General features: G+C 50.8%; 3 protein-coding genes and 1 long non-coding RNA gene across 7 annotated transcripts; 2 read left to right on the top strand and 2 right to left on the bottom strand.

Annotated features, from left to right (window-relative positions):
- Positions 1–1,202: 1,202 nt before the first annotated feature.
- LOC138916310 (uncharacterized) lies at positions 1,203–3,727 on the bottom strand. The gene is made up of 2 exons (XR_011423456.1): positions 3,634–3,727; positions 1,203–2,912 (listed from the first exon to the last, which is right to left on the bottom strand). It is a non-coding gene; the product is annotated as an uncharacterized lncRNA (long non-coding RNA).
- Positions 3,728–6,884: 3,157 nt separating this feature from the next.
- On the top strand, positions 6,885–9,863 carry GP1BA (glycoprotein Ib platelet subunit alpha). Its single transcript, XM_023653355.2, has 2 exons — positions 6,885–7,294; positions 7,528–9,863. The coding sequence occupies exons 1-2, from the start codon at positions 7,013–7,015 to the stop codon at positions 9,358–9,360; spliced, it is 2,115 nt and encodes a 704-aa protein (XP_023509123.1). The 5' UTR covers positions 6,885–7,012; the 3' UTR covers positions 9,361–9,863.
- A 1,593-nt stretch (positions 9,864–11,456) lies between these two features.
- SLC25A11 (solute carrier family 25 member 11) lies at positions 11,457–14,541 on the bottom strand. Its single transcript, XM_001504750.7, has 8 exons — positions 14,155–14,541; positions 13,386–13,538; positions 13,091–13,297; positions 12,824–12,914; positions 12,652–12,742; positions 12,466–12,565; positions 12,333–12,384; positions 11,457–12,202 (listed from the first exon to the last, which is right to left on the bottom strand). Exons 1-8 carry the CDS (start codon positions 14,247–14,249, stop codon positions 12,047–12,049), a joined length of 945 nt encoding a protein of 314 aa, XP_001504800.1. The 5' UTR covers positions 14,250–14,541; the 3' UTR covers positions 11,457–12,046.
- Positions 14,416–19,507, top strand: RNF167 (ring finger protein 167). Of its 4 annotated transcripts, none has more exons than XM_001504749.7 (10): positions 14,416–14,581; positions 14,848–15,348; positions 15,432–15,512; positions 16,807–16,932; positions 17,043–17,130; positions 17,319–17,409; positions 17,628–17,733; positions 17,875–17,968; positions 18,840–18,920; positions 18,999–19,507. In XM_001504749.7, exons 2-10 carry the CDS (start codon positions 15,265–15,267, stop codon positions 19,304–19,306), a joined length of 1,059 nt encoding a protein of 352 aa, XP_001504799.2. In that variant the 5' UTR covers positions 14,416–14,581; positions 14,848–15,264; the 3' UTR covers positions 19,307–19,507. The 4 variants fall into 4 exon arrangements, with proteins under 4 accessions (XP_001504799.2, XP_070084165.1, XP_005597767.2 ...); XM_005597710.4 differs by having other exon boundaries at positions 14,576–14,711; XM_070228064.1 differs by lacking the exon at positions 16,807–16,932 and having other exon boundaries at positions 14,441–14,581.
- The last annotated feature ends 156 nt before the right edge of the window (positions 19,508–19,663 follow it).

The following is a 19,663-nucleotide window of genomic DNA, read 5'->3' as shown; positions in this document are numbered from 1 at the left end:
ATAGAAGATCTAAGAAGAACCAACTGGGCCAGCTCCGTGGCCGAGTGGTTAAGTTCGTGCACTCCGCTTCCAGTGGCCCAGGGTTTAGATCCCAGGTGCGGACATGGCACTGCTCGTTAGGCCATGCTGAGGCGGCATCCCACATGCCACAACTAGAAGGACCCACAACTAAAATACACAACTATGTACCAGGGGGCCTTGGGGAGAAAAAAAAAAAAGCAGGAAAAAAAAAAAGATTGGCAACAGTTGTTAGCTCAGGTGCCAATCTTTAAAAAAAAAATAAAATAAAAAAGAAGAACCAACTGGAAATTTTAGAGCTGAAAATATAATATCTGAAATTAAAGCTCAGTGAATGGGCTCAACAACAGAATGGAGGAAACAGAGAAAAGAATCAGTGAACTAGAAGATACAGCAACAGCAGTCACCCATTCTGAACAAGAGAAAAATAGACTTAAAAAAATCATCTCAGGACCTGAAATCAGAAATCTCAAGAGTCCGTTGCACCCCTATGTTCATCGCAGCATTATTTACAATAGCCAAGACGTGGAACCAACCTACATGCCCAGAAACTGATGATTGGATAAAGAAGATGTGGTATATATACACAATGGAATACTACTCAGCCATAAAAAAAAGACAAAATTGGCCCATTCACAACAACGTGGATGGACCTCGAGGGTATTATGTTAAGCGAAATAAGCCAGTCAGAGAAAGACGAACTCTATATGACTCCACTCATAGGTGGAAGTTAGTATATTGATAAGGAGATCTGATCGGTGGTTACCAGGAAAAAGGGAGGGTGGGGGGAGGGCACAAAGGGGGAAGTGGTGTACCCACAACATGACTAACAAAAATGTACAACTGAAATCTCACAAGGTTGTAATCTATCATAACATTAATAAAAAAAAAAAATCATCTCAGGGACTTGTGGGACTATGAAAAGGATCTACCATTGTGTCATCAGAGACCCAGAAACAGAGGAGAAACAGAGGGAGGCTGAAAAAGTTCTCAAAGAAATAATGCCTGAAAACTACCCAAATGTGGCAAGAGACGTAAACTTCCACACGCAAGAAGCTGAGCAAACTCCAAACAGGATGAACCCAAAGACAAAGCCCGAAATAAACACGCAACTCCCTGTGACCCAGAAACTGCACTCCCGGTCATTTTCCCCAGGGAAATGAAGACTTGTGTTCACACAAAAATCTGTACACGAATATTTATAACAAATTTATTTGTAATGGCCAACAACTGGAACCAGCATAGAATCCTTCAACCGGGGAACAGTTAAACAAACTGTGGTACACCCATACTTTGGAATTCTACTAAACAATAAAAAAAATATGAACTACTGATGCATGCAGCAACCTAGACGAATCTCCGGGGGATTATGCTGAGTGAAAAAAACAATTCTAAAAGGTTATAGACTGTATGATCCATTTATATAACATTCTTGACATGATAAAATTACAGAAACGAGGGACAGATTAGTAGTTGTCAGGGGGTAAGGAGGGGTGGGGGTACGAAGGAAGTGGATGTAGTTATAAAAGGGTAACATGAAGGATCCTTATGGTGATGGAAATGTTCTGTATCTTGACAGAACAATGTCAATATCATGGTTATGATAAAGATGTTACCATTCAGGAAAACTGGGTAAAGGGTACATGAGATCTCTGTCTTATTTCTCACAACTGCATGTGAACCTATAAATATCTCAAAATAAAAAGTTTAATTTTAAAAAATCCACCTGAAAAATGTTTTTTAAAGATTTTATTTTTCCTTTTTCTCCCAAAGCCCCCCTGCACATAGTTGTGTATTTTTAGTTGTGGGTCCTTCTAGTTGTGGCATGTGGGACGCCGCCTCAGCATGGCTTGACAAGTGGTGCCATGTCCACGCCCAGGATTCGAACCAGTGAAACCCTGGGTCACCGAAGCAGAGTGTGCAAACCTAACCACTCAGCCATGGGGCCAGCCCCCTCACCTGAAAATTTTTAAATACCTTTGTAAGTAATTTCACGTAAAAAAAAAGAAAAATGGAAAATACAATCTTTATCTCGTAAAGCTTATTATATTGCAAGTAACAATTCCAAAACCAGTCGGTTTTTTAAAAAATAAGAGGATGTTTGGCTCACTGAACTTCAGAATTGGTTTGATACAGCATCTCAATGACGCCAAGGACTTGGTTTCTTTCCATTTTTTTCATTATAACTTCCCTGACATTAGCTTCATCCTAAGGCCAGATGTCCATGCGAACACAAGATGGATGCCAACAGTTCACCTGGGGTCACATATTTCCTTGTCAACATCCAAAGAAAGTATGTATACCTCAACCATCCAACAGAAGTCTTGGGCTTTGTTGTGAAAGGACCAACTTACTTCCTGCTTCTATCTCTGGACCAGTCACTCTGACCATGGGATACCCTGACCAGCTTATATCAGGGTACTTGTTTGGGCCCTAAACTGTGTCAAAGGGGAGGCAGTCTAGTGACTGACTTAGGTCCACTCATACAGCTGGGTTAGAGTCCTTCCCACCAAAAATCCTAAGGATGGGGTAAGAGTAATTTCTCAAAAAAAGGAGAAAAAGTTGAATGGATCTTGAATAGACTTCCAACCAATGTCTTCTGCACAAACTCTTTACAAATGAACCACAACTAGAGCACAGAATTGGATTTCTTCGGACGCATGCAACAGAAATCAACTCTACCTAACTTAATCCAACAGAGACTTCTTGGAAAGATGCAGGAGCTCGCCGGGGTCTAAGAGAACACTGACCATCTAGGACGGCTCAGAAATCAGGTGGCTCCGGGGGCCTTAGCAGCAGGAACTGCTCTACAGCTTTTCCTGAGCACTTTGGAGAATGAATGAAGTCCGGTTCTGTTTTCTTTTCTTTTGTCACTTCATTCGCCATTTGAAGTCCTAGGAGAACGAGTAAAGTTGTCTATCATTAGGTCACATCCCTGGGCTGATCTCAGGTGGTGACAAGAAGAATCTAGTGGAAGGAACTTCCAAAGACATTTTGGTCTCCAAAGTGAGAGGTCAGAGTGCCTACTTCTATAGTCCCATCAAGTTTTCACTCATCTGGGGAGGTGGAATCTCCCAAAAGGAAACTGGGGTCCTCTTATCTAAGGAATGGATGCTGGATAAAAAAATTACGGATATTCACCTTAGGTATTACACGATAAAACACGTGAGATGGCACAAAGAAGGAGAGATTGAAAATAAGTGAACTGAGATTTCAACTCAAGAAGATAGAAAGAGAACATGAAAATAAGCTCAAAGTATGAGGAATTATTAAAGATAAAAGTAGACATTTGTCATCAAATACAAAAAAACCCCAGCAATTGACTAGTAAAACTAATAAATCTGGTTATTTGACTAGTCCAATAAAACAGACCAATCTTTGGCAAGTCTGATGAAGAAAGAAAGGGAGGGAGAAAGGAAGAGAGACAGAAAGAGGAAAATACAAATAAACAACATTGGGGTCATAACTACAGATAAGGAGATTTTAACAAGTGTTGAAAGTATAAATGTTCAAACTTGCAATAATAAATTTGAACAGTCACACGAAATAGATATTTCATTAGAAAATATCAATCACCACAATTAACTCGAGATGTGGAAACTTCAACAGACCTACCATAATTACAGTAGGAAGTAGAAAGGTATTTGAGGAGGTATTCCCCAAATGGCATCAGGTCTAGATGGTTTTATAGGTGATTTCCACCAAACCTGCAGAGAACAGAAAATCTCTATGATTTCTAACTTTTCCGGAGAATATAAAAATTTCCAACTTATTTTACAAGGGCAGCATAACTCTAATAACAAAACAAACAAACATAAAAAAATGAAGGCCCTCAAAAGAAATCTACAAATCACTCCTATTTTCTAATTTAGATGTAAAAGTTCTGAATAAAATGTGAGCATGCCAAGTTAGAATTATATTAAAAGAATAATCCATAATGGCCAATTAGGGTTAATCCCAAGCATTCAAAAATGCAAAATTAGAAGAAATTCGGGACATTGACACTTGAAGAAAGTAAAACATAGGATCGTTTTAGTAGGTGCTAAAGCATATGAATGTCTTTTCTATGTCGGCCAAATCTTTCAACTTAAGAATCTTTGGAGAAGCAGAATTGCCTCCTGTTAAAGAAGCTGAAAATGCCAGATGCTTGCTTCCCTGGCCTCCCTTGCAGCTGGGCCACAGGTGCATGACCAGTCAGACTCACACCCAGACTTTGAATCAGGAGATGATATCACAAGGAGTAAGGGTGCTGCAGGATTCTCTCTCTGCGACAGGGAGGTTGTGCTGGCTCAGCAGCTGGAGGGGTGCAAGCTTCAGTGACCTGGTCTTGCAGCAGGAGCAGAGTTTTGCTCACCAGACTGGTTCTGCAGCCTCATTCTGGGCCCCATTCCTGGCTGACACACTTCCAAGTCTGGTTCTCTAGCCCTCACTGAGAAGTCTGTGAAGTAGCCAATGTAATTTTTTTTTCAATTTTTCCTTTTTCTCCCAAAGCTCCCCGGTACATAGTTGTGTATTTTTAGTTGTGGGTCCTTCTGGTTGTGGCATGTGGGATGCCGCCTCAGCATGGCTTGACGAGTGGTGCCATGTCCACACCCAGGATTCGAACTGGTGAAACCCTGGGCCGCTGAAGCAGGGTGCACAAACTTAACCACTCGGCCACGGGGCCGGCCCCCGCCAATGTATTTTTAATAAACTCCTTTTCAGCCTAAATTAGCCAGAACATTTTCTGTTGCTTACCACTAAAAACTCTAACTGATACAATGCAGCAAAACCCAACAGCCTCAGGGCCCTTACTCCACGTCATGGCCTCTCTCTATGCAACTTCCCACCTCACTTCCTGCTGCTTACAGTCTCATTTTCTCTACATTTTCAAATACATTTTGCAGCCAGCAAATTATACAAACAGCAAGTCTATGGATTAACTGCATTTGGCTCAAGTGTCCACCTCTTGTCTGCCACCAGTGGGGAGCAGACAGGGGCAGGCTCATGTGGTTGCATGGTGCTCCTCCTGGGGGACAGGAGGTGGGACATTTTCCTCATTAGAAAGGGCAGTAGGGGCTGGCCCCACAGCATAGTGGTTAAGTTCAGTGTGCTTCGCTTTGGCGGCCCGAGTTCACAGGTTCGGATCCTGGGCACAGACCTACATACAAAATAGAGGAAGACTGACAAAGACGTTAGCTCAGGGCTAATCTGCCTCAAGCAAAAGAAAAGAGAGAGGAGGGCCGGCCCGGTAGTGCAGTGGTTAAGTTTGCATGTTCTGCTTCAGCAGCCCGGGGGTTGCCGGTTCTGATCCCAAGTGCAGACCTACATACCACTTGTCGAGCCATGCTGTGGTAGGCGTCCCACACGTAAAGTAGAGGAAGATGGGCACAGAGTTAGCTCACTGCCAGTCTTCCTCAACAAAAAGAGGAGGATTGATGGCAGATGTTAGCTCAGGGCTAATCTTCCTCAAAAAAGAAAAAAGAAAGGGCAGTGGACCAACAGACATGGTGGCTGACTTTCTGAAATAGGCACGTAACCTGGTCTTGGGAAGTGCTAAAAGGCTTTCCAGAGGAAGAAATTCTTGGCTGCAACTTTCCAGATAAGTAAGAGTTAGGCAGAAGGGGATGAGGGGTGAGAAGAGAGCTGGCACAGAATGAGAATGATCTGGGGCCAGTCCGGTGGCGCAGCGGTTAAGTTCACATGTTCCGTTTTGGTGGCCTGGGGTTTGCCGGTTCAGATCCCGGGTGCGGACATGGCACCACTTGGCAAGCCATGCTGTGGTAGGCTCCCACATATAAAGTAGAAGAAGAGGGGCACGGATGTTAGCTCAGGGCCAGTCTTCCTCAGCAAAAAGAGGAGGATTGGTAGCAGATGTTAGCTCAGGGCTAGTCTTCTTCAAAAAAAAAAAAAAAATGAGAATGATCTCGAGTGAAGTGTGGAGTGTTAAGAGATGGAGCTGGACAGGTAGGAAGATCAGATCACACAGGATCCTGTAGGCCATGTTAGGGATCTAAGACTTCCTCCTGAGAGCTATAAGGAGCCACTGATGAGTTTCAAGCAGTGGAAGGATATGAGCAAATTTGAAGTTCTGAAGGACCACTCCAGTGGGGAATGGGGAGAAGAAGGGAAGTCAGAAAGCTGGGAGACCAGCTGGGAGCTGAGCAGTGAAGCAGTAGAGACAAGATGGCCCCCTGGATTAGGAATGGTGGCAGCAGGGATGGAAAGAAGTGGATTTGAGAGAGATTAGGAGGTAAAGTCAGTGGGACTTGGTGAGAGGTTGGATGTGGGAATGAAGGAGGGGAGGCATTAGGATGACTGCCAAGGATTTTGTTTGTATGGACTGAATGGGTAGATAAATGAGTAGATGAGGGTACCATTTCCCAGGCTGGACAACACAAGAGGATAAGCTATTTGGAAAGAGATGACAAGCTCAGGTTTGAACATATTGTTTTAGTGCCTGTGGGACATCCAAGAAATTCTAAAGGCAGTGGGGTATATGTGTTTGGGTCTCAGGAGAGGGGTCTGGGCTACAGATAAAGATTTGAGAGTCACTGGGGTTGGGGTGGTAGTTGAAGGCAAGGGCATGGATGAGGATAGTCTCAGGTGTTTGTATAGCATAAGAAGAGGGCCAAAGGCCAAACTCTGGGGGAAGGTTAATTTTTCTTAAAGGACAGAGGAAGAGGAATCCACAAAGGAGATTGAGAAGGGCCAGCTAGAGAAGTAAGAGGAAAACAAGGAAAATTAGTGCCATGAGTCCCAGGGTGGGAGTGGCCATGGGGATGCAGGCTGCAGAAAACAAGTAAGATCATAAAGGAGAGGTGTCCAGTGGATGCAGAGGAGTGGGGGGCACTGGTGACCTTGGCAATAACTAACCCAATGGAGTGGGGCTTGGGGGGAACCAGACTAGAATGGAGTGAAGACAGAGGGAACAAGGATTAAAATTAGGCAACTCTAAGAATGTAGCTCTGAAGGGGAAGTGAGAGTGGCAGCTGGAGAGGTTTTTAAGAGCTGGATGAGGGTGGTGGTTGGAGGAGTCACTCTCAATCTCCCCAGCGTAGAAGGAAAGTGGGAAAGAGTAGAGCCAAAAGAAGGGCTTAGGGGAAAGTTGTGGAAGGAGGTGATAAGGGCCTATGTCCGGGAGGGAGACTGTTCTGCAGGTCACAGGAGTCCCTATCAGGCTAGCATTTCCTCTCAGTCCCCACCCCCTTCCTGCCTTCCCTGGAGCTGGAAGAGAGAAGAACCGAGTCACACCCTAGAAGAAGCCCTGTGCCTTCAGAGGTCTTTCTGCCTGCCTGTAAGCTGGGCTTGGGGCTGGGGGAGGGGGGGTGAGGGAGGGATAAGAGCCAAAGACCTGGAGCTAGCAGTTTAGGCTTTGGGGGGCAAGGGTAGGAGAGGGGAGTGGAGAGATTGGGAGGTGTGGGAGCTGAGTTTCTGGAAGGGATCCTGGAGGCGGCAGTGGGGGCTAGGGCCTGGGGGAATAATGCTGGGGGCCAGTGGGCTGCCCACTCAAGCCCCCCTCGCCGACAGGTCCCCATGCCTCTCCTCTTCCTGCTGCTCCTGCTGCCAAGCCCTTCACACCCCGAATCTATCTGTGAGGTCTCCAAAGTGGCCAAGGTGGAAGTGAACTGTGATAATCGGAGGCTGAAGACGCTGCCTCCCGATCTGCCAAAAGACACAGCTATCCTCCACCTGGATGAGAATCCCCTGGGCAGCTTCTCTACGTCCTCCGCGGTGTTTCTGACTCGCCTCACTCAGCTGTACCTGGTTAAATGCCAGCTGACCACGCTGACGACTGACAGTATGCTGCCACTGCTGGATACCCTGGATATCTCCCACAACCAGTTGAAAGGCCTGCCCTTGCTAGGACAAGCACTGCCAGCACTCACTACCCTGGATGTCTCCTTCAACCAGCTGACCTCCTTGTTTCCTCATGACCTGAATGGCCTGAGCAAACTCCATGAGCTCTCCCTGCGTGGCAATAAACTGAAGAGTCTGCCCCCTGATCTATTAAGGCCCACAGCCCAGCTGAAGAAGCTCAATCTGGCTGAGAACAAGTTGCAGGAGCTGCCCCCTGGGCTCCTGGATGGGTTGGAGGACCTCGACACCCTCTACCTCCAACAGAACTGGCTGTACACAATACCAAAGCGCTTCTTTGGGGACCTCATCCTGCCTTTTGCTTTTCTCCACGACAACCCCTGGAAGTGCAACTGTGAGATCCTCTATTTCAAGCACTGGCTGGAGGCCAATGAGAAGAATGTCTACGTATGGAAGAACGGTACAGATGTCAAGGCCATGACCCCCAATGTGGCAAGTGTGAGATGTGACAACCAACCCGTCTACACCTACGCAGGGGAGGGCTGCTCCACCGCTGGTGATGAGGACATAGACTATGATGACTATAGAGAGGAGGTGACGACCATGAGGGGTATGGTCAGCTTCTCTACCAACACTGAAGCCAATACAACCCACCAAGGCCTACTCTACTTAGAACCTAGTGCTTCTCTACAGAGCCAAATGCCCTACTTGCCCCCAACCGAAGAGTCCACTAAGAAACAGACCACATTCCCATACATCACCGAATTCATCAGATTCTCCAAAATGTCAAAAAGCTCTACTGAACCCACCACAATGCCGACCACCCCAGAGCCCACAACCCCAACTACCCCAGAACCCACCACCACCCCAAGTACCCCAGAGCCCACCACCACCCCAGAGCCCACCACCCCCCCAGAGCCCACCACAACCCTGACCACCCCAGAGCCCACCACCACCCCAGAGCCCACCACCATGCCGACCACCCCAGAGCCCACCACAACCCTGACCACCCCAGAGCCCACCACCCCAGAGCCCACCTCAGTCACTACTAACTTAGAATCCACAAAACCCACGACCGATATCAACTCCTTGATGGTCCTTGGGGTGGGTCAAGAGAATTTGGATAGCTCTAGAAATGACCCTTTTCTCAACCCTGACTTTTGCTGCCTCCTCCCCTTGGGCTTCTACATTTTGGGTTTCCTCTGGCTTCTCTTTGCCTCTGTGGTCCTCATCCTGCTGCTGACCTGGGTCCAGCACGGGAAACCACAGGCCCTGGACTTTGGCCAGTCTGCTGCCCTGGCCACGGCCACACACACCACACATCTGGAGCTGCAGAGGGGAAGGCAAGTGACTGTGCCCCAGGCCTGGCTGCTTTTCCTTCAAGGGTCACTCCCCACTTTCCGCTCCAGCCTTTTCCTGTGGGTACGGCCTAATGGCCGCGTGGGGCCCCTGGTGGCAGGACGGCGGCCCTCTGCCCTGAGTCTGGGTCGTGGTCAGGACCTGCTGGGTACAGTGAGCATTAGGTACTCCGGCCACAGCCTCTGAGGGGGGTGGTTTGGGGACCTTGAGAGAGGCTCTGATGGGCTTTCCTACTAGGATCTAGCTGGAGGGGGGAGGCGCTGTGAGGGGGAAAGGAGCACAGGCTCAGTGGAAGGTCTTCATTACTTTTCCTTCGTCAGAAGCCTCCTCTTCACACCACAGGCACACAACCCAGACCCACAAGTCAGGAGTAGTGAGATGGAGTGGGGTGGCCCACAGAACCAAGCTCCCAATGCCACATGGTTTTGTTTTGTTTTTCCCCACTTTTGGGGTTACTACCCCATCACTTTTGGGAAGTTTTAGGAAAAAGCAAATAAATAGAATAGGGCGTGGTTCTGACATGTATCTGCATTTTGAAGAAAACTTGGAAAGAGATTTATCAAGATGTGAGCCCTGATTCTCTGGGTAGGATAGATATGGATGGTTTTTCATTTTCCTCTGCTTAGCATTTTCTAGTTTTCCACCATCGTGTATTATTGGTATAATAAAAAATAATTTAAAGAAGAAAATTTGGTTTCTTTTGGAGAGGGAGAGTGGCTGGGGCACCTGTCACCAGCATCTCAGGCCCCAACTGCCCCCCGCATGCCTTACGCTACTCGCCCAAACAGCTCTAGTCTGAGCCTGCACTTCCCCCACCTGGTGCCTCCTTCTCTCCTCCAGGGGTGACCACCCACCAGGCCACCCCAAGCTCCAGGTCCAGCTCAAGAACCATGTTTCCCTGGAGCTTTGTGACATTGCTGAGGCCTGCCTGCAGCCTGCAGTATTAGGAGTGAAGGTGGGTGTCTGTTCACACTTGTGGCCTCAGAAATGCAGCTCTCCTGCTCTGCCCAGGTCAGAGGGACAGAAGGGTGTGGGCCTGGTGGTGTGTGCCACCTTGGTGGGTTTTACTGAATAGTCCTGGGTTTCCTGCTGTCAAGCTAGGACACAGACAAATGGAACCCACTGCTCTCCATTGTGCGATAGATTCTGCCATTCCCTTTACCACACTGGGTGGGGCTTTCTCTGCAATCCAAGGACTGGGGCCCAGAGAATGGGAGTGAAGCCTGAGCCTTTCTGGCTCCACAGACCCCCTCCTCCAGACGGTGTTGGAAGAACTTCTTATCTTGAAAACCTGACTGCATCTCTCCCCTGCTTTGAACTCTTCTCCCGGTAGAGGACAAACTCTTGAGTTTGGCGATCAAGGACTTGTGTGCACTGACCCCACCTCACAGTTCAGCTTTGACAGACTTCACAAACTTTGCATAGATCACCTGTTCCCCAGCATTTCTCCTCTAAGCCTCTGCTCTCAGATCAGCCAGAAGTGCGGCCCCATCCCCTTCCCCGACCAGCCTAACTGCTACTGTGCACAGGTCTCTCCTCCCCCAGGCTGGGCCAGGTGCTCCAAGTAATGGTCTATTGCTACACTCCCAGTTTCCCAACTGCTCCTGTGTCATCTTCCCTTCTGGACCTGGAACTCCTTAAGAACAAGGTCCAGCCTCCAAGTGTCTCAAAGTGGCCACTGTGGCCCAGGCTAGCATGTGCAAGGAGGGGGTAAGCAGAGCCGCAGAGGTGGGAGGGCCCAGCAGGGACGCCAGGCGGCGAGGCACCACCTCCTCTTCTATTGAGGAGGCCCTGCCAAGGGGGAAGCTCCCACCTGCTGCCTGCCTGTCCCCTGGCCTGGCTCAAGGCCTTCGGGCCTCCCGCTGCCCAGCCCTCCTTCCAGTTGACCTTCCCATGCCCTTTTATGCCCCAAGAGGCTGTTGGGCTCCTTGAGGGCAGGGCCTGGGAATCACACATCTCCTTCTAAAGAAACAGATACGGCAGAACTCCCCCCAGCCGGGGGCCCAGATCAAGTCTCTAATACCACCCTCGCTTTCCTCAAGCCTCCAGGCTTTGGGGTCCTGCCCCTGCATTCCCACAGGCCAGCTTCCCCTCAGAGCCTCGTGATTCCCTCCCTTCTCAGGCTGCAGAAGCAGTCACAACCCCACAGGCTTTTTCCTGGGAGAACGTGAGCCGACTCATGCATCTGTCTGTGGCAAGTGGCTGGGAAGAAGCCCCCAGGGCCTGAGTCTTGGTTTTCCTCACCCCCGTCAACTGCTGCAGCAAGACTCATTTACATAGCATTTGCGTAAAACCAGCGGGTGCTTGTCTTTAATAATTTTTCTTAAAAACTCCAGGTCCTGTTCTTCAGGGGCAGCTGCTTCTTTGTCCAGTCTCCTCTCCCACCTGCCCCCACAACTCTCCAGATTTGGGGTGGTGTCATCAATCCAATTTATTGATTACGTCCTCAGTGAGGTGCAGGGAGGGCCATGTCCTCCCCCTGCAGACCCTTTGACCATCTTGACAGCTTCTGCTCTCTCCTGTCCCCTCGGCTCTGCCTCGGTTTCCCCACTGAGAAGGGGCGGATCTTTTGCTGTCCTATGTGTCCTGAAACTAACACCCAAGAGGAGGCCAGAAATCCTCAGGGAGTCTCCCAACTCCCCCCAAGGCACCGGCAGGGACAGAGAGGTCATGAGGATCAGGACAAGCAGGGCAAGCTGGAGCAGGGGTGGGACAGACCAGTCCTTTACCGCAGAGGGGGCACCACACTGTGGAGGGAAAATAAATAGAGGGGCCCAGGCAGCAGAGTCCAGGCCCCCCGGGGGTGCACTGACTGCAGGAGCAGCGGGCGAGTGGGAGCCCCAGCACACCGGCTCCAGGCCCCTCGCCCACCTCAGCCACTGAGGAAGAGACGCTTGTACGCTTTGTTCATCTGCTCCAAGAAGATGAAGGTGAGGACGGTGTGGGGGCCCAGGCGGGCATAGTACGGTGTAAAGCCCTTCCACAGGCTGAAGAAGCCCTCGTAGCGGACGACCTTCACCAGCACGTCCTGGACAGGCAGGCAGGGTGCTGAGGCTAGGACCTGGCCTCTGGCACCCTGTCCCTCCTATGCAGCTACCCTCACTGCCCTCCCAGGACATCCAATCCTCCAGCCCAAGCCCCCCGCCCTGCTTCCTCACCAGTCCATTCTTGTATTCTGGCTTCCCATCAATCATTCGCATGTTCTGGATCCTGAAGGAGAGGAGGGTAGGGGCATAAGAGACATAAAGGGGGCCCTCCTATCCATCTCCAGGCCCAGGCCCGCATACTCACCGGGTCTTGACAATGTCCACTGGCATGGAGGCAGCAGTGGTGACCAGGCCGCTGATCATGCTGGCACAGAAATGGCACAGGATGTTGTCAGAGAAGTAGCCTGGGGGAGGTGGAGCAGGGGATGGCAGTCAGCTCAGAGCTGGCCCAGGCCAAGCTGGGAGCTGAGGGCCCAGCTCTGGACCTCACCTGAGTCCAGTAAGAACTGCTTGGATTGGGAGTAGGAGGCAAGCTGAGCAGCATTGACAACAACAGCCCGAGCCATGGTAGGGATGCAGCCCTGGGGTGGGAGAGCGGGAAAAAATCAGAGATGGCCGAGACCCGACCCCACATCCCCCAAGTCTCCAGCCCTTTTACTCACCCTCCATAGTGTGAGAACCCCCTCCTCCCGGACAATTCGAATCAGGGCATTAAACACATTTTTGTAGCCACGGCGCTGGTCAGCTGGAAGCCTGGTGGGAAGGCAGGGAGAGGCCAAGCTCAGGATAGACCACCCTGTCCCGCAGGAGCAAAGAAAGGGAGGCCAGAACAAGTGAATGCTCTGCTCTGGATCTAGGATAAGAAATCAATCCTTTCATTCTAGATTCCAGGGAATGGGGCTGGGGGCAGGTTCAGACCTGGAACTCACCGGCCATCGGCAGTCATGCGAATAAGAGCCACCTCAGCTGGTGTTCCCACAAAGGCACCAGTTGCACCTGCAGTCATGCCAATCACAGCCTTCAGCAGAAAGCCTGGGGGTGTACCATCAGCCCCAGTCAGGCGCTCAAACAGCACGGTATAGATGCCAAGGCGAGTAGTGGTGTAGGTAGCCTGGCGCAGCAGGCCAGCTGACAGCCTGGGGAGTGAAGGGGTCAGTGCATCAGGCCAAGGTCTGGAGCTGCCAACCACACCCTATCCCTCATTTCATGGTATGCCCCCAATACCCAGTGTAAATGCCCCTCAGTCCTTCTGCCCTCAGGATGCTGGTGAGGGCATGGAAGCTGGTTTTGTATTCTCGTGTCTTGGCTCCTTCCCCACTCAGCTGCATCCGATTCTTCACCAGGTCCAGGGGTTGCACAAAAACTGTAGCTCCCATCCTGGAGGAAGACAGGGGTGGAGTCAAGGGCCAGGTGTCCCAGATCTACCAATGCCCAATGGAGCCTGGCAACAAGGGGTCACAAAGGGCAGGGCCTGCCATGCGATTGTCTAAGTGCTCAGGAGGCTGACGGGCATGTATATGAGTCTCTGTGTGTACCAAGAGCAATGGGTCTGAAAAGTCCAGGAGTCCAGGAGAGGCCAGGCAATCATCAAAGTGCTCCATGCAGCTCCAAGGAGGTCAAGCAGTGACCTGGGACCACATGCAGTCTGACCCAGGAAAGAGAGGTGGGCACTCATGACCTGAGCCTCCACATAGACCAGGAGAAGCCCCACGCAATGACCTGAAACCCCATACAGCCCGGCAGAGCCAAGCAATGGTTTGGGAAACTCAGGTAGCCTGACAGGGACTATGCAATAACCCTGCATGCAGCCCAGTAGCGGCCCTGCAATGGGTGAAAAGATCCTGGCAGGGCATCAAGGACCTTGCAATACTCTGGGGACTGCGCCGACCCCATGCCGGCTCAGTTCACTGCAACAGACCCAAGGATGAACAGGGCCCAGTTCCTCGCACCCGTCCCATCATCCTCCTTTCCCATCCCTGGGGCCTGAGCTTACCCGGCCAGGCCCCCAAACAGGAACTTGACGGACTTAGGGGAGGTGCGGGCCTTCGCGTCCATCCCGCCAGCCCCGGGACTCGCCGTCGCCGCCATCGCCACTCAATGGCCCCCGGCTCCGAGTCCCGTGCGCGCGCGGCCACGCTCGCGCCCAAGGTGACACCGCGCGCGCAACAGGGGGAGGGCGCGCGCGCGCGCACGCCCCTCAAGCTCTCACGATCAGCATAAGCTGGAAGCTGGCGCAGGCGCAGGCGAGCAGCGCAAAGGCGGCCGGGAATAAGGCGGAGCTAAAGGAGGGGCTTCAAGGATGGGTACGGGAAGGGGTGTGGCTGATTTAGAAAGCCAGAGCGGCGACGCAGTTTTCACCGAATTGGAATCGCGGGAAAATAGAGAGGAGCTTATTTGAAGATCTCGCGAGATCGAGTGAGGTAGGCGAGCCAGAGTCAGGAGATCTCTCGCGATAGACGCAGGAAGCTTTCAGCTGGTGGGAGGGAAGTCTGGTCAGGACTCTCGCGAGACCTGAAGGTACCGCAGCGGCGGCGGCCAGAGGGAGGACAGGTTCGTAAACTGGGCAGCTCCAGGATCCCGGGCACTAAGCGGGAAACGACTAGGTCGTCTTCTGGGGCTTCAGTGCTCCTTCCATCTTCACACGCACTGCCTCCACCTCTAACCTTTCTTTTAACCGGCCTTTTAGGACCGGAAGTCCTTCATCTCGAGCGTCCAATGCTGGAAGCGGCCTGACTTTCTTTACCGGAAACCCTTTTCCAGGGGATAGGAAGACGGCCCACCTGGCCGGAAGTCCCACCTCCTGGAGCTCCCCCACCCTTCCAGAAGTTTTTCTATCACCTGTGTTTGCCTCTGTCCGCTTTCCCCATTTTTATCCCTATTCCAGAAAAGGATATATTTAGTCTCCCTCCCAGCGCCACTAAACGGGTTGGATATATCACTCCCCGAGTCAGGGTTCCTTCCCCGCGCCCCCATGTAGCTGGGAAGTGGGACCTGGGGGTGGTTGGACCCCTGGGATCCTGAAGCGGGGCGGAGAGGAGGCGGAACTCCGCATCTGCTCCTGCTACCGAGACGCGGCCTCCTTAGCCTCTCCCCTCCCGCTGCCATGCACCCTGCGGCCTTCCAGCTTCCTGTGGTTGTGGCCACTGTGCTGTGGGGAGCAGCCCCCATCCGGGGGCTCATTCGAGCGGTGAGTCTGAGGGGCAGATGAGGGAAGGGCGCTCAAGAGAGAGGTGGCATGCTGAAGGGGACCATGGACTCTCTTGTCCGCAGACCTCGGACCACAATGCCAGCATGGACTTTGCAGACCTTCCAGCTCTTTTTGGGGCTGCATTGAGCCAGGAGGGACTTCAGGTGATTTTCTTACCTTTTTCCTGTTTCCCTAAATTCTCCATCCTTAGTAGGGGTTGAGGAACCTTGCCTTTTGGTAAAAGCTGGAAGTAGGAAAAGAGTCCACTTAGGAACTAAATGCACAAGCACATCCAGGGTAGAATCTAGAGGGAGAAGACAAAGTCTGCCCCTAGAACTCTAAGCCTTACAGGAAGAGGGCGCATGGACTATGATAAAAGTCAGGGCAAAGTGGTGCTTATCAGTAGAGTCTCTGGAGCTCCGTGGGTCATTGGTTCTATGACCTTTGACAAGTTTATTCTCTCTCTGAGCCTTAGTTTGTTTTCCTGTAAAATAGGATAATAGAAATTATCTCAGGGTTATTATGGGGATTAAATTAGATAAATAGTTTTATAGTACTTCATCACAAAGACTGCCACATAGTAAGAACTCAGTTGGGTCATAGATATCAGTATGCTTGTTTGTAAGAGGAGTATTTGGAAAATTAAAGGGAGGTGTTAAAGAACAACATTCAACCAAATTAATTTTAAAGATCTTACTGGCTGTACCCAGTGATTGATGAATCGGCCAGCATCCCGTCTGGTAGATAGCAAGGAGCTCCCAAGAACTGTACAAAGTAAAAGACTTTTATAGGCAGAAGGGGACCAGACAAGGAAGTTATACTAGCAAAAAGCTGATTGTGGCAAGACCAACTTTCTTTAGGAGACAGCAGGGGTCTGTCAGGCAGATTACCTCACTGATGCTGACCAGGTAATTCCAGATTGACTGGTTTAAGATTCCATTCCTGGGGGAGGCTGAAACTGTAATTAAGTTACTTACCAAGTCTTGATTCGGTAATGGTGGGGCTTAGCACGAGTTACTACATTTTGGGCCTGTTGTCTTTTTTTTTTTAACAGAGGGGAGTATGTTCTGTATAAGTATGTACCAGAGAAGGGAATGTGAAACAGAACTTGAGAGAAAGTGACATGGATGAGTGGAGAATTGAATCACAATCAGTGGGAAACTGGAAGGCAGAAGAATTTGAATCAGCTTGGAGTAGGGGTATAGATTAGCTCATTTGGGACAGAGAGAGGGATATTGGGAGGGTCGGTAAAGGGAGGGTTGGATGTCATTGCATCTTCAGGAGGCTAAGAGAACAGGTAGACTTCTGGCTCAGGCCAGATGCTCAGGCCCCAGGAATGAGAAGGAAGTGAGGAATAGAAGACATGCAGCTTGTGAGAGCCAGTGTGCTTGGTGGGGCCCTGTGGGGAGCAGAACCTAGGGAGGTGAAATCCAGCTGTTGTTTGCTTTTCTTCTCCAGGGCTTCCTTGTGGAGGCTCACCCAGCCAATGCCTGCAGCCCCATTGCCCCACCACCCCCAGCCCCGGTCAACGGGTCAGTCTTTATTGCACTGCTTCGAAGATTCGACTGCAACTTTGACCTCAAGGTTGCTGAATGTGGAGTGGGAGCTGGGAAGCTGAGGGTAAAAAAAAAGCACCAGGAATGAAGGGAGGTAAGGCCCATGATGGCTCCTTATCTCCTGCCTTGTCTCCCTAGGTCCTAAATGCTCAGAAGGCTGGGTATGGTGCAGCTGTGGTACACAATGTGAATTCCAATGAACTTCTGAACATGGTGTGGAATAGTGGTAAGGCTGGGGTATTTGGACAGCTGGGTTTTCAGTAGTGCTCAGACTGAGAGATGGTGAAAGGGCTGAAAGTGTAGGGAAAAGAAGTCAGTCCTTTGGGTGGAATGGGGCAAAAGAGCCAAATGCTAGGGTTACTAAAGGATTTGAGTGGAAGGTTGGGTCCCAGTGTAATGCCCTGATCCTTGCAGAGGAAATCCAGCAGCAGATCTGGATCCCATCTGTGTTTATTGGGGAGAGGAGCTCCGAGTACCTGCGTGCCCTCTTTGTCTATGAGAAGGGGTAGGACATGTCCCTCCTTCCCCCTTTTCCTTCAGCACTTCAATGCTAACCTGGAGCCCAAGCCTCAGTGCCCCCACCATTCAGCCTCAGCCCTTCCTACTTACTCTGCCTCTTGACTTTCTTCCCACCCCCTTTCCCATCCACGGGCCTTGTCCAGAGCCAGGTACTTTGTTCCTCTGCCTTTCCTGCCCTTCTGATACTGGTCTTCCTATTCCCAGGGCTCGGGTGCTTCTGGTCCCAGACAATAGCTTCCCCTTGGGCTATTACCTCATCCCTTTCACAGGGATTGTGGGACTGCTGGTTTTGGCCATGGGAGCAGTGATGGTGAGTAGCTCAGGGAGTATGATGGGAAGAGCCAAGGCCTTTAAAGCCAGGCTGGATCTGAAGTTGGGAGGTGGAATGGTTTCTACTGGATTGTCCAGTTCTGTTCCCTAAGCCTGGTCCATCCACTCCCACTCTCCCCAGATAGTTCGTTGTATCCAGCACCGGAAACGGCTCCAGCGGAATCGACTGACCAAAGAGCAGCTGAAACAGATTCCTACACATGACTATCAAAAGGGTGAGGGGGAAAGGGGAGAGGAGAGCCTTTCCCACAGCTTACCTCGTTTTGAAGGAATTTGAGCCCAGGAGATAAGGGGCAAAGAAAGATGGCAGGGAGAAGGTATCAGCCTGAGATGCCATTTTTCTTCCTCCTTCCCATACATACAGTGAGGACAGGATAGGAGTAGAGCAGGAGATGGAAGGCAAAAATGACTAAGTGGAATAGTTGGGGGAAATGATGGAGGCCCAAACTTGTTTATAAGGGAGAAGGTGGGGGACTGGCCCAATGGCATAGTGGTTAAGTTCACGTGCTCCGCTTCAGTGGCCCGGGGTTCACAGGTTTGGATCCTGGGTGCTGACCTAGCATCACTCGTCAAGCCATGCTGTCCGGTATCCCACATAAAATAGAGGAAGATGGGCACAGATGTTAGCTCAGGGCCAATCTTCCTCACAAAAGAAATAAAATAAGGGAGAAAGTGGAGAGAGAAGAAAAATGGAAGGAATGGGGAGGATTGAGTCTGAGAAGGAAGAAACAGGTAAGGAGGGGCTGGGTCTTCAGGCCCTGGAGCCTCCAGTGCCCATATAAGGCTGTAACAGAAGCCCTGCCCCCCCATTTCCGCTCCTCCCACTCCCTGTCTCTCCACCCTTACACCTCCCTCCAAAAAACCCACTTCCCGTCTTACCTCTGCTGCTCTTTGCTTGTCCATTCTAACTCCAAATTCCTCATGTTCTACCCTGGCCTTACCCTGCCCGTCTTAGCACTTCCAGTGGTTCTGTAAAACCAGGGAAACTAACTTTTGCAGGGTTTAGCTCCACCAGAGGCCTCCCAGAGTGAGTTCTTGTGGGCTCTGTCCAGGATGGCTCAGTAAAAGGACTCCTTTCGTCCTTAGGAGACCAGTATGATGTCTGTGCCATCTGCCTGGATGAATATGAGGATGGAGACAAGCTGAGGGTGCTCCCCTGTGCTCATGGTGAGGCCCTCACTTCCTGTGTCCAGGTCCCTGTTCCACCAGCAGGCACCAGGTGCTTCACCTCATTCTCTTCTGCAGCCTATCACAGCCGCTGTGTGGACCCCTGGCTCACTCAGACCCGGAAGACCTGCCCCATCTGCAAGCAGCCCGTTCATCGGGGTCCTGGGGACGAGGAGGAAGAAGAAACTCAGGAGCAAGAGGGTGATGAGGCAGGGGAGCCAAGGGACCACCCTGCCTCGGAACGCACCCCACTTCTGGGCTCCAGTCCCACACTTCCCCCCTCCTTTGGCTCCCTAGCCCCAGCCCCCCATGTTTTTCCTGGGTCTTCCCCGGATCCTCCAGCCTCTCCTTCCTCCTCTTCCTCTTCAGTTGCCATCCTGGTCTAATGCTCCCCTCACCCCTCCACTTCTGCTGACCTGTTTGCACAGCTCCTCCTCCTCCTCCTCCCAGTCTTCTATGTTGAGAGATAGGGGACATTTCCGCCCCAGGTTTCTCCCTTACCGAACCCCATCCTTTTGAGGGGGTTGAGAGTGCAAAGGGACTGGGTCTTCACTTACTGAGTTAATAAAATTGTTTTTGTGGACTAAGGCAGGGTGAGATCCTTCTCACACAAGTGAACTTATTATCCTTTTGGTGAATTGCCCCTTTTTTGCCATAAAGGGGCAGGGGAGTGCTAGCAGACTAACCTGTAGTCATGGGGACAACCCCAGCAGGCATTTGTTGTGACTCAAAGAGGGGGAGCC

The sequence above is a fragment of the Equus caballus genome, chromosome 11 (genome assembly GCF_041296265.1).
Source record: "Equus caballus isolate H_3958 breed thoroughbred chromosome 11, TB-T2T, whole genome shotgun sequence".
Classification (NCBI taxonomy): domain Eukaryota; kingdom Metazoa; phylum Chordata; class Mammalia; order Perissodactyla; family Equidae; genus Equus; species Equus caballus.
This window is presented reverse-complemented; position numbering and strand designations above follow the sequence as displayed.

What these genes read in the sequence shown, in the direction of transcription:
- GP1BA (XM_023653355.2), top strand. Translation starts at nt 7,013, where the DNA reads ATGAGGGTGGTGGTTGGAGGAGTCACTCTCAATCTCCCCAGCGTAGAA. An exon ending in AGAGGTCTTTCTGCCTGCCT is followed by an intron (nt 7,295 to 7,527) that starts GTAAGCTGGGCT and finishes CCTCGCCGACAG; the next exon opens with GTCCCCATGCCTCTCCTCTT.
- SLC25A11 (XM_001504750.7), bottom strand. Translation starts at nt 14,249, where the DNA reads ATGGCGGCGACGGCGAGTCCCGGGGCTGGCGGGATGGACGCGAAGGCC. An exon ending in GGGTTCTCACACTATGGAGG is followed by an intron (nt 12,743 to 12,823) that starts GTGAGTAAAAGG and finishes CTCCCACCCCAG; the next exon opens with GGCTGCATCCCTACCATGGC. An exon ending in GTGGACATTGTCAAGACCCG is followed by an intron (nt 12,385 to 12,465) that starts GTGAGTATGCGG and finishes CCTCTCCTTCAG; the next exon opens with GATCCAGAACATGCGAATGA.
- RNF167 (XM_001504749.7), top strand. Translation starts at nt 15,265, where the DNA reads ATGCACCCTGCGGCCTTCCAGCTTCCTGTGGTTGTGGCCACTGTGCTG. An exon ending in GAACATGGTGTGGAATAGTG is followed by an intron (nt 17,131 to 17,318) that starts GTAAGGCTGGGG and finishes TGATCCTTGCAG; the next exon opens with AGGAAATCCAGCAGCAGATC. An exon ending in GGTGCTCCCCTGTGCTCATG is followed by an intron (nt 18,921 to 18,998) that starts GTGAGGCCCTCA and finishes TCTCTTCTGCAG; the next exon opens with CCTATCACAGCCGCTGTGTG.